General features: G+C 46.4%; 1 protein-coding gene across 5 annotated transcripts in view; it reads left to right on the top strand.

Annotated features, from left to right (window-relative positions):
- The window catches only part of WDFY4 (WDFY family member 4), a 297,793-nt gene that overhangs the window by 118,259 nt on the left and 161,526 nt on the right, over positions 1-18,008 (top strand). For 4 of the 5 annotated variants that reach the window (XM_021672243.2, XM_021672242.2, XM_021672241.2 and 1 more), the window contains 8 exons: positions 708-869; positions 1,464-1,555; positions 3,315-3,414; positions 6,059-6,264; positions 7,152-7,321; positions 9,698-9,823; positions 14,020-14,184; positions 17,544-17,747. In XM_021672243.2, coding sequence (XP_021527918.2) covers positions 708-869; positions 1,464-1,555; positions 3,315-3,414; positions 6,059-6,264; positions 7,152-7,321; positions 9,698-9,823; positions 14,020-14,184; positions 17,544-17,747 — 1,225 coding nt within the window. Of the gene's footprint in view, positions 1-707; positions 870-1,463; positions 1,556-3,314; positions 3,415-6,058; positions 6,265-7,151; positions 7,322-9,697; positions 9,824-14,019; positions 14,185-17,543; positions 17,748-18,008 lie in introns of those variants that run through there. The other variant, XM_064370100.1, reaches the window with a different exon arrangement.

Genomic DNA, 18,008 nt, shown 5'->3' with positions numbered 1-18,008 from the left:
GAATTTAATGTGTTAATACTCCTCCAAAAAAAAAGACAGTTGAAGGTGAGCAATCTGGCCAAAGTCGCCCTCCTCCACCTTTTCTTCTCTTCCACTCTCCACTTTCTTCCTGTACCTGTACTAGTCATTTTCTAAGAAGCAGACATTTGCCCTGGGAGCTGTTTTCTTTGGGGAAGTAGAATTTACTGGAAATTGGATTTGTGAGTATCCGAGGGAGGGGGTGTGGATAGGTGGATTCTGTCTTTTTCTCCTTTGACTTTCAGTGGTGTGTCTCTCCACTTTGTGGTTTGGGGTGAGCAGGAAGATCACACACCCAGACAAGCTAGTGAAGGGCCTTGCATGCCTGGCTGGTGGGAAGTACTCACTGGTCACATGAGTGTCTGCTGCCTTTGTTCTGAGTTTTCTGAGGCCAGCACTAGTTTTCCCTGAGGCTCAGAATTTAAAAGTCAATAATTGGGGTTTGTCTTTGAAGGTGGTTTCGGGGGGGGGGGGCGGAGGGGACAGGCGGGGGCACACCCTAGCGACTCTGGTACTTGGCAGACACATATTCAATGGGTTTCTGACAGCATCTTGACAAATTGCCAAGAGAGCATTGGAGTCAGGGGGCCATGGAACAAGCCTGGCTTGAAAAACCTTTTTAGCAGAAACACAGCAAATTTGGTTCATTCCAGTAAAAGCTTTTACTGTTTCTCTCTTGTACTCACCAGGGAAGGACCCAGGAATGCTGAAGCTGCCCACCAGGCCCAGCTCATACCCAAGCTCATCTTCCTCTTCAATGAGCCGAGTCTCATCCCTTCGAAGATCCCCACCATCATTGCCATCCTGGGATGTCAGCTGAGGGGCCACTTCAGCACCCAGGACTTGCTCAGGTACCACACCAAGCTGCCCAGGGGAAGAGCAGGGCTCCGGGGCTGTTTAAAAAGGGAGGACAGACCCCAGCCATCTCCCCACTGTGCTCAACCCTGCATCACTTAGAACCTTCTAGGAGTTTTTGTTTAGGGCTGAGAGTTGGGAGAAGTGATGGTTTGCTGAAGTCAGGATGGGACAGGGGGGTTTCCTCAGCAGGGCTGTGTGTTTACTGTCCTCCCTGCTCAGACTCCCCAGCTGCGGCCAAATATTCAGGAATTTACATAAGCACTGCCTTCCTTGCCTGCTGATGACCCATACGCCTGGCTCCTGCAGACTCCTGAAGGGCAGTCCCTGCCACCACTGTGTTTCCCCTTCCCTTCCCTTTCCTTGTCACTGTCGGATTAATCTGGTAGAGACAGAGTTAGCATCTCTGGTGAATCCTGACTGATTACAGAAGTCTCTGGAAATACCACAGCATGCCATGATGATTCCCCTCAGACTCTCACTTGCAGCTGCACATGGGTGGGTCTGTGAAAACACTGGACGTTGGCATATGCTCAGCGAACTCAGTTGAGCCTGCACGCAAGCCTGTCCTTCTCTCCCTGTGCATAAAGGATTGGGCTGTTTGTTGTGTACACCCTCAAGCCTTCGTCAGTGAATGAGAGGCAGATCTGCGTGGACGGAGCCCTGGAGCCTTCCCTGCCTGGTGAGAAGACCTTTGCCAATTAGAAGGCAGTAGGACGGCCCTCACGGAACCCCCGAGAGGCAAATGCTTTGCTGAGGAAGGGGCTGAGCTGAGCAAGGAAGGGGAAGGCACCCACAGCCGAGCAGTGGTTCCCAAGCAGTGGCCTGTGAGGCTGTCGTTTTATGATGAGGGTCAGAAATCAAGTAAAATTATGGATTCCTGCTCTGAAATGTGGGACTGGTGTTCCAGGCCTCCAGAATAAAATCAGTTCCCTGTAGACCAGCATGTGGCATCTGGGATCCTGCCTCATTTTCTAGTTGAACCCCCATTACCCCTTACTTTCCTGATGAGCCCCAACTCCAGCACTGAAGCACTTGCTGGCCCCCACAGGTGATGGCCTGCTCTCTGTATGTGCTTGGCACGTGCTCTTCACTTAAGGGAAATGCCGCCCCTCTCCCACTAGCCTGCTGGTCCCAAGTCCCACCAAGCCAGATTAAATCACTTTCTCTGTGTTTCCAAAGCCCCTTGGGGTTACCCTAGTGGATAGATTTGTAATTTGTTTATGTGAGTCTTTCTCTTTGCCTAGCCAGGTGCAGAACTGCAGCTATGTCTTGTTCACCTTGTTCCCTCTGCTAGGGTGGTGTGACAGCAGCAATCATGATCACTTTGTCCCGGGCCCTACGGATCTGCACTGTCCAAGATGAAAGCCCTAAGCCACATATAGCCATTTAAGTTCAACTTTTAACTAATTCAAATTAAATGCAGTTAAAAACTTAATTCCTCACTCTAGCCACATTTGAAGTGCTCACTAACTCCCTGAGCTAGTGGCTACTCTACTGGACAAGGTGGATATAAAACAGTCTTATCATCACAAAAGAGTCTCTTGGACAGCATTATTTAATCTAGATAAATTATCGTCTCTTAACCTTAGATCAAGTCACAAGAAGTTACTATTCCCATGTTGCAGACTGAGAAACTTAGGTTCAATGAGATTAGGAGCTAATCGAAGATGAGGCCAAAATCTAAACAGAGGGAAACATGACTCCATTTATCCAGGCTGTCTTGTCAGTCCTATTTCTGCAGCATGAGGTGTGTGTCCTGCATTAGTTGTGAAATTACTGGCACTCAAGGGAATGAACAAATGGGTACTGGGCCAATAGTGAACTTACTTAGTCAACCTTCCTTCTCATAGGGACTGCATTCTGAAATTTTTACCTAACCAACATGTTAAAACATTGTTAATATGTCCTTTCAGGCTTTAATGACTCTTTGGAAGTAAAGTTTCTTCTTCCACTGGCTCCATATACCTTTGCTATGATTTGAGTTCTGTTTTTATTGTAGCATAGCCATTCAAAAGCCTCTCCTGGAAGCAAGTTGAAAGCAGGAACAGAGAAAATAAGACCATGGTCTTCACCACTCCATTTCTGATTACTTGCATAATACCAGTGCATAGTAGGTGCTTATGAAATGTTGCAGCCTATGATAATTTACAAAATTCTTCTACTGAAAAATGTATTTTCCATTACTATTTTTAGGATTCTTGTTTTTTGGAGGATATGCAGCATTGTAGACATCTCTAATTAAAGGAAACTTTAGAAACATTTTTTGAAATTCCTTTTAAGCATTGTGTGGAGGCTAGAATCAAATGCCAAAATTTTGAGTCCCAGCCTTGCCACAACTTCTGGGTGAAATAAGCATTTGGTGAATATGATTGCTTACTGCAGCAAATATTGTGTCTCTTTACATCCGTTTTCTCTCAAATCTGAATTCTTTTTTGTAGCTGGAAGCCAAACATCTGGAAGGACAATCTGGCTCAGAAACCAGTTGCTGGAGATGCTGCTCAGTGTAATATTTTCCCCCCAACTTCGTCTGTCCCCTGAGTGAGTAGAGCAATTTGACAGGAGGTTGCCTCATAGAGGGTGTGGCATTAAACCTTTTCATAATGAAAAGTTTAGCATCTCTGAGTCTGTTTTCTGCAATGTGTTTTCTGCACTAGTCAGAAAGAAAATTATCTTCTCTCTACCCAATAAACCAGATCTTGCCCTTAGATATCCTGATGCAAATGTTAAGTGGGCATGAGTAACTGGAAACAGATTTGGTATAATTACAATAAACTCCTTTTGTCACCATTGCTATAGTGTAATTGTTATTCTTTTGGCAGTTGTGACAATTACTGATTTTGATGTCCTGTACTTGGCAGACAATAGAATGAAGAAATGGTGAGCCTAAATAACATCCATCAAGGAAAATTCTTGCCAAATTCTTCTGCTATTTACTGTTAGTGAGTTTGTTATTTTTCCAAGTTGGAAAAAGAAGTATCTACCTTCAATTAACTTCTAAAATTATGTGAAATCATAAAGCTGATTCCATTAACTCTCCCTACCGCCTGCCTGCTTTACCTCCAACCTCGGAGTCATTCGTTTGACACCTCATTTGTTGAGCATCTACTGCATGCCAGACACTGTTCCCAGCTCCTAGGATGCAATGCTGAGCAAGACAGCCCGGATTCTTGCCCAGCCTATTGTGTATGTGCATCTGGAGTTGGGGGTAAGGAGTTACCCCTCAGGAAAGCAGCTTTATAAATAGTGTTTAATAATTTACCAGCCTGCAAGTCTTTACTTTCCTAGAATCAAAACATGGTAGAACTGGAAGATGCCTTGGAAATGAGACAGTCCAGCCACTTTCTTTTCCATGTTTTTGAGAGAAAATGTAGTGTAGTGCTTAACAGCCGGACTCTGGCATCTATACCATCTGAGTTCAAATCCTAGCCCTGCCCCCAGGGACCCAGGGGAGGCTATTTAAGCCCTGTATGCCTCTCTCTACTCCTCTGCATGAAAATAAAAATTGTATTACGTTGGCCCAAATGCAATTGCATTTTTTCCATTACTTTGAATGGCAAAAACCGCAATTATTTTTGTACCAACCTAATACTGTCAATAGATGACTATAGTGAGGATGAAATGAATTAATATATGGATGATCCTGAGAATGGTGCCTGGAATACTATAAATTATCTGTAAGCTATTATTGCCATCTCCTTCATCATCACCATCAACACTACCATCATCACCATCACCACCACCATCATTACCATCACCATAATCATCACCTACCACCATCATCATCACCACATTAATCACCATCATCACCACCATCAACAGTATCACCAGGAGCATCGTCATCACCACCAGCGTAATAACCACCACCACCATCATCATCACCACCGCCACCATCATCATCATCACCACCACTATCAACATCATCACCACCACCATCATCACCACCACCACCATCATCAACATCACCACCACCACCATCATCATCACCACCACCATCAACATCACCACCACCATCATCATCACCACCACCATCATCATCACCACCACTATCAACATCATCACCACCACCACCATCATCATCACCACCACCATCAACATCACCACCACCACCATCACCACCACCACCATCATCATCACCACCACTATCACATCATCACCACCACCACCATCATCATCACCACCACCATCAACATCACCACCACCACCATCATCACCACCACCACCATCATCATCACCACCAACACCATCAACATCACCACCACCACCATCATCACCACCACCACCATCATCACCACCACTATCAACATCATCACCACCACCATCATCATCATCACTACAACATTAATCATCACCACCACCACCATAAATATCATCACCATCATTATCAACATCATCACTGAGGAAAATGATCAGAGCACATCAAGAGCTCTGCCAAAGTTATCCAGTTGCTAAATATCAGAGACAGGGCTAGAAAAGAGGAGAGTCTCTTCTCTTCACTCTTAATCTGGGACTCATTTCAGTGGATGTCCTCCAGATTCTCACCAGCTGAGAACACAGATGGAGCCTTCACTGGCTCCCAGAAGTCTAGGTCCTTTGTTGAGCCCATTGTCTTTGCCAGGTTGGCCACCCATCTCCCTGTCCTCCAGTTTCATCCTGTTGCCATCAGCAAGTCTGTATTCTCCAGACTCATCATGATTTTTGAAAGTGACAGTTAATCATGGGTTTTTTTGGTGCTAAAACTGATAAAAATGCATAAATATTGGACTATTCCATTTAGATAAATTTTGACCAGTGTCTTTAGAAAGGGTGGTAAATAATCATGATGTGTTTTATGTGACTACATTGATGGTAATTAAATTAGATGAATGGCTAGTCATCCACTGTGTAAGCATGAATGGTAGTTATGTAGGGCTATTAAGGGAGCATTCGCATTTTCACATATATGAATACCCAGGTTCCAATGGCTTTGAAATGCTGCAACAATTGATGGACAAATGCATCAACCGTGCAGCAATTTTGCCAGCATTTCATTTTACCATCCTTTTGAAAGGTACTAAATAATAAGTGATGTTAACCTTAACTTGCCTCTCCTTGGTGACCTGTGAGGCTGGACATTTCATATTTTCTGGACACGTCATTCGCTCATGGACAAAGAGATCATTGATTGCATTTATTAATCCCCCAGGTCAAAGGAAGAGGTGTTTCTGAAACTGGGGCCTGACTGGTTCCTGCTGCTTCTGCAGGGCCACCTGCACGCCAGCACCACTGTGCTGGCATTGACGCTGCTGCTGCACTTTCTGGCAAGCCCCTCCCTCCGCACACGGTTTAGAGATGGGCTGTGTGCAGGATCCTGGGTGGAACGCAGCACCGAGGGTGTGAACATTGTAATGGGTGAGCATGTGGCTGTCTCCAGGAAGTGGGGCACCACCTAGTCCTGGGATATGAATGAGGACCAAGCCAGGCCCCTTTTTATTTGAGACCATCACAGCTCTGTGCAGCAGCAGGCTCATCTTGAGCCCTGACTCCAAGGCCTACATCCAAATGAGCCTAGCCCCACTGACATCCTTTGCAGGATCCCCCGCAGCCTCGCTGCACAGACACTGGAGGCTACTTTCCATTCCTCCCAGCTGCTCAGCCCTGTTCTCCTGAGCACTGTAGACTCTGCTTCCTTTTCCTGGGGGGATGCTTCTTCTCCTGATGTGGGTTCATCCTCAGATCTCAGTTCAAATGCCACTTCCTCCAGGAGAGGAGAGGTCTCCCTGAATTGGGGCACCTCTGTTATGTTATCTCTGTCCTTAGTATTTTTCTCTATAGTGCTTATCAAAATTCACAAGCACATAAATATTTGAGTATTTAATTGCTTAATGCCTGTCCCTACCACTACAGTGCAAGCTTCATGAGTGCCTGCAATTCTGTATATTTGGATGAAACCCTACACCCTTGTTGCCTAATACAAAGCTATATGTTTGTATTAGAAAGAAAGAAAGAGAGAGAGAAGAGAAAGGAGAGGAAGAAGGAAAAGATGGGGTGAGGTCGTTCTCATTCATCCACTCAAAAACACTCAAGTATGTTTCTGAGTGAATGAATGAGCATGTCAGGAACAGGGAAGGGAATTACTGTTGAGCACTTTCTTGCTCTCATCTATGTGTGAATATATTTTATCATCCAGCATTTCTGTGAGATGGATGGATGGCCGGGTGTTCCCTGTGTGTCCAGGCCCCGCCTTGACCAGCAGCTGTTCTCAGCTGGCTTTTGTGCCCTCTTTGCCTGATCAATAGACAACCTGAAGAGCCACCAGCCACTGCCTGAGCAGAGCCCGTGCATCCTTCCTGGGTTCCGCATCTTGAATGACTTTCTGGCCCACCACATCCACATTCCAGAGGTCTACCTCATCGTGTCCACCTTCTTCCTGAAGATGCCACTCACAGAGCTGACAGACGGGCCCAAGGTAGGTTTTCAGAGCCCCCAGCTCAGATGGGGTGCTGGCCAGTTTCCCTCGCTAGCAGCCCACACCCTTGGCCAGCCCTTCAAATGCTCTCCTGCCAGGCACTTGACTTCCTCAGCCTCTGTGTCCATCCTTCCTCCCAGCCAGTCTCTCATTGGGATCAGTTCTATTTTTAAATCTTCCTTTTGGGCACAGCTAGGGAAATAACATGATGCTGGGGTAGCCCTGCCTCAGCGACCCATCCTCCACCACCCACTTAGGCCGTGACCTTCTTCATCACCATCTCCCTAGGACAGGGAGACTTTTGAAGATTCTTTCAGCTCCTTCCTTGAGGACCTCACCACATCTTTTCTTTCTTTCTTCCCCCCTCCCTCCCTTCCTTCCTTCATTCCTTCCTTCTTTCCTTCTTCCTTCCTTCCTTTCCTTCCTCTTTCTCTTTCTTTCTCTTTCTTTTCTCTTTCTTTCTCTTTTCTCTTTCTCTTTCTCTCCCTCCATCCCTTCCTTCCTTCCTTCCTTCTCTCTTTCTTTCTTTCTCACTGTGTCACCCTGGGGAGAAAGTGCAGTGCCATGATCTCAGCTCACTGCAACCTCCACCTCCTGAGTTCAAGTGATTCTCCTGCCTCAGGCTCCCGAGTAGCTGGGATTACAGATGCCCGCCACCATGCCTGGCTAATTTTTGTATTTTTAAAAATTATACTTTAAGTTCTGGGTAATGTGTGCAAAACGTTCAGGTTTTCACATAGCTATAAATGTGCCGTGGTGGTTTGCTTAATCCATCACCCCGATTTTTGTATTTTTAGTGGAGATGGGGTTTTGCCAAGTTGGCCAGGCTGGTCTTGAACTCCTGACCTGAGGTAATCCTTCCGCCTTGACCTCCTGAAGTGCTGGGATTACAGGCCTGAGCCACCGTGCCTGGCCCTTTCTTTCTTTTGTATTTTCAGTTTTTCCTTTTCTACCAACCCTTTCCTCATAAGCCACAATTATGTTCAACTGCATCCCACTTAAAACGAGAGGCCGCCCCTTGATCACACACTTGACCAACTGCTGCCTACTGATCACTTTCCTATCCTTCCTTGGCCACATTTCTCCAAAAAGGAGTCTGTGCTCACCGTATGCACCTTCTCTTTGCACTAAATTCAGTTGGCTTTCACACCTGCAGCATCAGGGTCAGACTTCATAGCTGGCACCAAGCTCCCTCATCTCTGGTTGCCTGATGTGTCTTTCCAACCCAGCTGCAATTCACCTGCCCTCAGCTGTGACTCTCCTAAATCATCCCCCAGTAAGACCAGCGGCTCTGTGCTCACCTGCCCTGCTGCCCTTACTCCTCTTTCCCACTATCGTTTGCCTGGTGGGAGTGTCCTCCCTCAGCACTCAACTCAGATGCTACCTCCTGCTTAGACCCCAGACAGAGGAGACCATTTCCTCCTTTGTGCCTCAGTGTAGTTTACCCTATATGGATGGCACCAACACAAATGTATGCCAGCCTCCTTAGAAACTGAACACCTGAAGAATGGACCCACCTTTCACTCAACTTCCTGGAACTTGACAAATAGCCAACTTGGAATCATTAATTATTTCTTGGTCTCAACTGAGTTGAGTTAAACTGAACCGAATTGAAATATGGGAGGGGTGTGGCTTTGCAAAGAGAAAGTTAAAAATCTACCCCTCCTGTATATCTTTATAGTTGACAGATCTAAATCTTGACATATGCTAATAGCATTGTAGATTACACTTCAAAATCAAGTTCTTAATATGCTGTGCTAAGGTCATTGAGACCATGAGTTCTCATTTCACTAACATGTCTCAGGAAACAGATGTCTGCTAAGTGTTGGACCCTGTGATAGATGTTTTACATATTTTATTTTTCTTGATATTTAAACAATCCCATGGGGTAGACAATTTAATTCTCATTTCACAGAGAAGGAAACTGAACTGCCAAGAAGCTCAATAGCTTGCCTGAGCTCAGCTATTAAAAAGGCAGAGTCAGGCCATTCTGATTGTAAACTCTAGGTTTAGAATCTCTTTAAACCTCTACATGCCACACTTTCCCCTGAAACCTTTGAATTCATTTGTCTTACATAATCTAATTTACAAAAGTTCATTAAAGTTGATTAGCATATTGACTTATGATATCAGACCAAAATAACCGAACTAGCTGCCAGTCGCTAGGGGCCTTCAGCAACTTCTTAGAGGTGCGTGTTTCCCTTATGTGCCATCTACTGGGGCGAAATTGTTCCTATGGACCAACCACCTAGGCTGCTACTGTGCTCTTTTGCATTTCCCACTGGGGCCCCCTGCAAAGGTGATGCACTGGCTGCAAAGCTGCTTGTCTTGGTGTGTAGCCGCAGGTCTGCTTACAGCCCTTGCCTCCTCTTCCAGGACAGCCTCGATGCCATGCTTCAGTGGCTCTTGCAGAGGCATCACCAGGAAGAAGCCCTCCAGACTGGGCTGTGCACAGAAGGTGCCTTACTGCTCCTGGAAATGCTGAAAGCCACCATGAGCCAGGTGAGACCCATTCCCCACATGTTGCCCGGAGGAGGTTCTGATGGGAAGGCCAGTTTGGAAGGGTCACCTTGACTTTTCTCCTAGCAGCTTCCCACTAATGCCAGTAATGAGCAAAATCCTGTAGAAGAGGTGAGGTAGGTTCCTAGAGGTGGTTCAGGGGCACAACTGAAAACCCAGCCTATAGGTCTCTGAGCTTTCTGTGCTTTTGCAGGTGATATCTGTTTACCATTTGTTTAAGCGTGGGGTTTCTTCACTGGGGGATTTATTGCCTTCAATCAAAGGGAACATTTCTTAGGAGGAAGAGGGGCCTCTCCTCTCAAGGAGTCCGTCTCCTTGCTCATAAGTGACCTATGGGGAAGGGACCTGACTTAGAGAAGGCAGATGGCCATCAGCTATAGGCAAGGCATGGAGAGGCTTCTGGAGGGGGAAGCCTTTAATTTGAGCCTTCAAAGTCCAGTAGAGGTGAATGGTGAGTGGAAGAGTTATTTTAGACATGGGGTAGAGGCCACGTGACTTGTGAACAGAAATAATTAATGGTGAGCCAGGTTAGGAAGGGTTTCCAGAAGAGGCTGAAAAGTTCTGACCTCATCCTGTAGGCATCAAAGGCAATTGGAGGCTCGATTGTATGGGAAAACTTAATGCTTTTGTAACATTATACATGATTACCTTTAACATTTAAACAAAAGAGAAAAACAGAAAGTAAACATCATCCACCTGACATACACTCACCCAGAAATGAGCACTGTGAATTTTGGTTGAATCTTCCCAGACACTTCTCCAAGATTCGACCGTATCCTCTCAGAGGATGAGACCACATGCATCCCTTTTGTCTTTTTTCCTCGATATTTGTGGGCATCTTTTCATCCAAGTGAAGTAAAAAAACATGGGAATCATTTATATTTGTAATATAAATTTATGTTGTTTTACAGAGTGTTTGTTGTTATGTTTGCAATGAACTTTTTAAAACAAATATCTTTCTTTCTGTCTTGATGACCTCCTTAGTGTGTATTCTGGGATGTGGTATCGCAGGTCAAAGTGTACCTTCATGCATTTTCTTTCGAATGCACTTCTCAGAAAGATCGCATTAGCCATTACGCGCACGCATCCCACCAGTGAACATCTAACTCTATATCTTGTACAGAAGGGCTCAGTCCCATCTTCACAGCCTCAACAGCATGGCCAGACTGATGATGGCTTCATAGTTGAGTTCTTTTTCATTTATTATTACTGAGGCTGAAACCATTTTTCATATGTTTATTAGCTATCTTTATTTTCCTCTCTGTCTATTTTCCTGTCAGTTGCCTGGCTATACCTTTTGCCAGTTTTTCTTGGTGTGTGGGATTACGCTGAGAAAGTAGAGATCCCACTTTTTATCGTTTCTGAGACAGAATTTTTTTCTTTTTTGAGATCAGGTGTTGCTCTGTTGCCCAGGGTGGTGTGCAGTGGTGTCATTTCAGCTCACTATAGCCTCTGCTTCTCAGGCTCAAATGGTCCTCCCACCTCAGCCACCTGAGTAGCTGAGACCACAGGCATGCACCACCATGCCTGGCTAATTTTTGTATTTTTGTAGACACGGGGTTTCACCATGTTGGCCAGGCTCAGAAGTGTTTTTATTGTTATTAAATACTCTTTTAGCACACAATTAGATAATCCTGTGCTTTTTTTTCCTTTCAGCCAGTTTCCTATGATTAATTACATAATCATATGATTAAATAGATTTCTTTGCATTCTTGCAAAAACCTCCTTTAGTCACTGTGTCCTTATTCTGTTTGTAAATATTTTATTTATGATTTCATGCATGCTTATAAGTGATATTAGCTTACAGTTTTCTGGTTGTATATTTTTCAAGTTTTGACATCAGCATTATTCTAATCTTATATAAAAAAGACTTCTGTCTTTTCTTTGTATTCAACAAGATGTTAAATTCATGATTTTTGTATTATTTTAATTGGCCTTATGAAAGTGCCTGGGCCTAAATTTGTCCCATTATTATTGGCTTGTTTAGGCTTTTAAATATCTTCGTGACCTAGTTCAGTTAATTGATACTTTAAAATAATTTCCCATTCATTTAATTTGCACAAATGGTCTCCTTTAACTCATGTCATTTTCTGTGTGATTGTTTCTCCTTTCCTGTTCTCTGTTTGTGTCCTTTTCTCTCCTTCTCAGCCTCTCTTGTGACTTAAGGAGTTGAAGGCTATGGATTTATATAAACAGCTAGCTCTTGGGTACATTTATCAGTCTCCTGATTTTTTTTTCTGTCAATTTCTAAGATTTTGATTTGGGCATCTTCATTTTTTGTTGTGTTCTGGAATTCCTGCAATTGCAGTTTTGAAAGTCATTTTGGTTCACATTTTTCGATGTTCATGCAGTGGAGATTTTTGGTTTTTAAACTTTCATTCTCCATTTCTAGTTTTGTTTTTTCCCTGCTCAGATCATGTGATCTGTATATTTTTTTATCTTTGAGAAGACCCCTTCCTGAGACTGTCAACAAGATACATTATTTAAGACTGCAGATCAGCCCCAGACACTAGTGTCAACTGGGGAAGGGTTAACTCACCCAAGCAAGGTCACAGTGAAGGCCTGTGTGTCCAGCCTCAGTGCCACTTTCCTGGCCATGGCCAAGAACCTTCAGAGGATTTCTGTTGCTTGCCACATCAATTCCAAATCCCTCTTCCAAAAGTCCATGTCTTCCGGTTCTGACCTCTTCCTCCAGCTTCTTCTCTGTTTACCCCACGCTAGTCACTGTGAAAATAAGCTCAAATCAATAAAGTGTCTCCTGTAATCCTAACAATAACCTTCTGGAATAGGCCATATTACAGCCTTTGTCTTACAGAGTTGGAGCCCAGGGCTTGGAGAGGTTAAAGAGCTGGCCCAAAGCTTCATGGATATAAATGGGAGGTTAACTCCTGACAGATTCACCCAGGCACTCCTATTTCTCACCCCTTCCTCTAAATTTAAAATTGTACTGCAAGAAACTAGCAGAGAACACCAGAGCAAACAGTTTCAGAAACAGTTTCTGTCTGCCTGCCTGCTCCAGCCCATAGCAAACCCTCGTGAGATCCTGGAAAAGTGATCCTAATAGTCCCATGTATATTACCTTTCTTTGTATGTTTAGATTTGTGTTTTCCAGTGTGAGTCACAGTGCAGGCACTCAGTAGTTAATTGGTGAACAGGACATTCTAACTCAAATACCCTAGGCCGGGACTGAATGCAGGCTGGTGGGGAAATGAAGACACCATTAATGGGATGGGCTGAGGATGAGCAACTGTCCTAACTAAAGAAGAGCCTGATGTCCACCCATAGTGACTGTAGGAGTCAGCCAGGAATCACTCAGTCTAAGTACTGGTGTGGCTGTGCAGGGAATAATGCTGAGGTTAAGACTGGTCAATTTTTAAGTTCCAGGGTATCAACTCAAGACAACAGGACCTCAGTCAGCAGCTGGACACACTGGGGCTAGTATCAGTCTCTGGACAGACTGGCTGGGCAAGGCTGGGCAAAGGAATGGGCTCCAGAAAGCACTAGGGTGCAGGCAGGATTCAGGGTGGAGGCTCTGCCATGTGGCCAAGCCCAGTGTACAGGGGCAAACTGGTGTCCAGGCCTCCTCAGGGTGCTGGGTACCTGCTCAATGCACCAAGATCCATCCAGACCCCCAGCTGGTAGAGAAGAAGCTCCTTCAGCCATGCCAGCTCAAGACAAGGTGTGCCTAGGTATTGGCCCGGGCGAAGTTTATAGATGGGAACATCAGTGCTGGGCTAGGGAAAGTGGAGGTTACCCCAACAGGAAAGTTCCTTGAACACAAAGTGCCGTGTTTAATCACACAGAGATAGACAGACTTGAGAGCCAAATTTTCTGGGTTCAATTCATGGCTCAGACTCTTACCCACTGGATGATATTTGCAAACTACCTGATCTTTCTGGGCCTCTGTTTTTCCACCTGTAAAATAGGGGTAAACATAGACCCTACTTCAGAGGGTTGCTGTGGGGTGAGAAGAGGCATATTTATGAAGCCCTTACGACATCTGCACAATTGAACCCCTCCCCAGTTGACGCTGGTGTCTGGTGCTGATTGCAGTCTTAAATCATGTATCTTGTTGAAAGTCTCAAGAAGGAGTCTTCTCCCTAAACCTCAGCTCCTCTGGTTAGTGAGACAACCCCCATCATGCTGGCCTGCACCACCTTTCACGAAGTGTGCCTCAGCCCCCAGCAGGTTCTGAGGATGGCGCCTGGGCACAGACGTTTCCGACCAGCGTGCTGCAGTTCCTCAGCCTCGTGCACCGCACCTACCCCCAGGACCCAGCATGGCGAGCCCCGGAGTTCCTCCAGACCTTGGCCACAGCCACCTTCCCCCTGGGAGTCCAAAAGGTAGGACATGCTGCTGCCCCACCCCAGAGAGAGCAGGTGTGAGCCTCATGATCCTTCAAGGGCAAAGGGCAAAATCCCTCCCACCCCCTAAAATTATAATACATTTTAAGGGAAACTGAGGGGAACATGGCATGAGCAGTTTTGGTAATCTTCCTGTTTTGGCTGAGATACGGTTCGAGGTCATTTTCAGCTCTGAGATTCAATAATTTTTTGAGCTGTTAAGAATCTCAGTAACGAGAAGCTGATGGCAGATAAAGTCTATTCTTTGTGGCATCCAGAGGCACTGACAAGGGGAGACTGTGACTGCCATTCCAGGATCCAGGAAGCGTGCTGCTGTGCACCACATGGGGTAGGGGGGCGGTCCTGGGAGGGCAATCTGCAAGGCGTCTTGCTCTCGGGACCCTCATCCCACTTGCAGGCGTCTGGGCCATGACTTGTGTGTCCTTCCAGGCCATGGGTTTGCAGAGGCCCAGCTTATAGCCTGATGAGCCAAGGGAGGAGAGGGCAGAGCCTGATTTAAGGATGAGGTCTTGAGTCTTATTCTCTGGGGGTTAAAGAAGGGGCTATGGGAAGACATGTGAGTTTGAGGCCTGGACCCAGGCCCAGTAGGTCAAGGGTTGACTGGGTCAGGCCCGTGTGGGACTCAGGTAGGCTAAGAGTACTTGGGAGCTGAGAGGCAAGCAGGAGGTGAGGACTAACGAAGAAGGTCAGGTATGGAAGGAGGAAGGGCAGAAATTCACGTGGCCACCCCCACTCTGGCGGATTAGGAAGTGGAGACCCAGGGAAGGCAAGCGAGCTAAACGTGTCTGCCTGCAAGTTGCTAACTGTAGCTAAAGCAGCATATTTGAAAGACGAACCATGCTACATAGGGGGGTTTATAATCCATGCCAAGTGCAATGCCAAGCCTGGAGTGGTTGCTCCATAAACATTTGCTAAATGCCCAAATGAATGAGCAACGTGCTCTCTTAGCTCATCTTTTCCAGAAGAATACCCATGGTGACAGCCTCTGTCTCCTGAAACCGGTGCTTTATAGAACCTGAACTACCACCTGACCAAGGTGGTGTCTGTAAGAGGAAGCTGAGATTCAGAGAGGTGAATCAGTGCTCATCAGTTTCCTCCAGGCTTAGGGAGGGTCACAAAACCCATCTCCCAGATGATTGCAAGAAGGAAATGTACTGAACTTCACACGATTAACAAGTGACAGGGACAGGGTTCAAGCCTCACTCTGTTACCCCAAAGCCTTGTCTTTACATTACAGTCAGTCTAAAATAAAATTAAATGGCAAAATAAAATTTAAAGTAATTAGTTTTAATAAAAAGACTAAATATAAAGACCAGAAGTTTCACAAAAAGATAACAGTTTTGAAATAGTTTGACGAATTCATATCAAGTAAAGTAACTTACTAAAAAAGTAAGGTAAAAAGCAAAGAAACCAAGGGTGAAGGAATGCACTGCTGGTTGCAGGAGAGAGGTGGGATAGGACCCTCAGCCAGAGGCACAGGCAGGCTGGCCAGGCAGGGAGCAAGGGCGAGCCTATAGGCTGCCCTTTGATGCTTCCCGGGGCAGGTTTTCTGCAGGGGTCCAGTGACCTAACATTCTCTACCCAGATGCCCAGCTCAGTCCCCAAGCCCGAGAGCCAGGCTCGTCATCTGCTGAGCTGGGGTTCCAGTCGAGTGCCCCTGCCGGCAGCCCAGCTGCACGCTCTGACCCAGGGCTCCTGCTCCCCATGGTCAGTAGTTCCTAGGGATATGACTCTGGGGGAGGGTCTGGCCGAGAGGGTCATCCCTAGTTGACCACAGGTGAGGTCAGCCTTTGTCTTAGGGCTCCTGGTTCTAATTCCAAGGTGCACCTCCCAGCCATCCTTGCCTTTTTCAGCTCCAAGTCAGCTCTGCCAAGGCCTTTGTTGTACAGAAAACACGCCAGACTCTCTTCATGCAGAAGGCTGGTGGCCAAAGGATTGGATTTCCTGTGAATTTATATGGCATCTTTCCAATCAAGGCCGCATGGAGCTAATTAATGCAGTCACCACCTCCCTAGGTGCCATTAAATTCATTTTATGGCTTAATTAAGAACGGCTGCATTAATTTTATGAATGAGCAAAGGGAGGTGCTAACAGATGAACGCGCAGGAGAAGTTCACGGGCCGGGAGTCAGGAGTCCCTGGCCGTGTGTCCTTGGGCGCATCATTCAGCCTCCAGCATCTCTGTGTCCTCCTGGATGTATCTGGGGTAATGACCCCTGTCTCATTGATCTCCCAACATTTTATAAATATAAAATGAGAGAGTGGATGCGAGCACACTTCAGGAATTAAAGGAAATAACTTTGGTGTCCCACTTCTCCACCGTTCTTACCTGAGGATCCTGTCTGTGGGCATCAGCAGAGCCTGGGCAGGAAGTAGAGGTGGGGTCCCCATCACAAGGTGGGCACCAACTCTCTCTGACCATCTACCAGGGGCCAGGCCTTGCCATGTCCATATTCTCTCATGTCATTATCACAGATCCCGTGTCAGATTTTTTTTTTTTTTTTTTAATTTATTTATTGCATTTTAGGTTTTGGGGTACATGTGAAAAACATGCAAGGTTGTTGCATAGGTGCATACGTGGCAGCGTGATTTGCTGCCTTCCTCCCCTTCACCCATATCTGGCATTTCTCCCCATGCTATCCCTCCCCAATTCCCCACCCCCCCGCTGTCCCCCCCACTCCCCCACAACAGACCCCCATGTATAGTGCTCCCCTCCCTGTGTCCATGTGTTCTCCTTGTTCAACACCCGCCTATGAGTGAGAACATGTGGTGTTTGATTTTGTGTTCTTGTGTCAGTTTGCTGAGAATGATGGTTTCCAGGTTCATCCATGTCCCTACAAAGGACGCGAACTCCTCGTTTTTAATGGCTGTATAATATTCCATGGTGTATATGTGCCACATTTTTCCTGTCCAGTCTATCATCGATGGGCATTTGGGCTGGTTCCAGGTCTTTGCTATTGTAAACTGTGCTGCAATGAACATTCGTGTGCATGTGTCCTTATAGTAGAACGATTTATAATCCTTTGGATATATGCCCAGTAATGGGATGAGGAGCTGTGGCTTTGAGACATGAAGCAGCTTGCCCCTGGCACATTCTGGGGTTCATCATGAACATTGCAGATAACACTCTGACTCTGTGGTTTAGCTTCTTTGTGCAACACTGGGCATCTCATGTCCTCGAACTGTAGCAGGCCAACTTATGAGCAGCTGGATCCTGCTCATAATTTCCCTACATGTCACTGGGCGTGACAATAATCCTGCCAAGCACATGGCACAGGGTGGTGGGAAGGAGCTCGAGACAGGGCAGGCAGTTCATGTTGGGGTTCTCTTGTCTTTGAGGGGCCTGGGGCTGAATCCACCCGGAATGCCAGCAGCCCTGAGGCTGCGGCTGAAGGCGACAGCACAGTGGAGGGTCTCCAGGCTCCGGCCAAGGCACATCCCGCTCGGAGGCAGCTGAGGGAGTTCATGCAGCTCCTCTTGAGGGAGCTCCTGCTTGGAACCTCCAGCCCCAAGCAGTGGCTGCTTCTGGAGGTGCTCCTGGAGGTGGGTTGGAAAAGGTGACATTGGGCCATGTGCTGTGGCTACTGCAAGGATACAGGCACTGTGAGAGCAGGATGCACCCAGGAAGACCGAGGGCCTGGGGGCCACAGCGATGGGGGTGAAGGGGAATCTGTGAACCATGGGCCCCCAAAGAGCAACAAGTGATAGAGGAGTGAGCGCAAGGTCCCTAGAAGCAGAGCCTGAGGCAGGAGTTTTGTGGAAGTGAGTTATTTGCCAGTGGGTTGGGAGGGTGTGTTCTCAGGA

This window comes from Aotus nancymaae, unplaced genomic scaffold, assembly GCF_030222135.1.
Source record: "Aotus nancymaae isolate 86718 unplaced genomic scaffold, 86718_ANA_hifiasm-v0.15.2.pri h1tg000099l, whole genome shotgun sequence".
Lineage (NCBI taxonomy): Eukaryota > Metazoa > Chordata > Mammalia > Primates > Aotidae > Aotus > Aotus nancymaae.
Note: the sequence above shows the minus strand (reverse complement) of the source record. Positions and strands in the feature narration are given on the sequence as shown.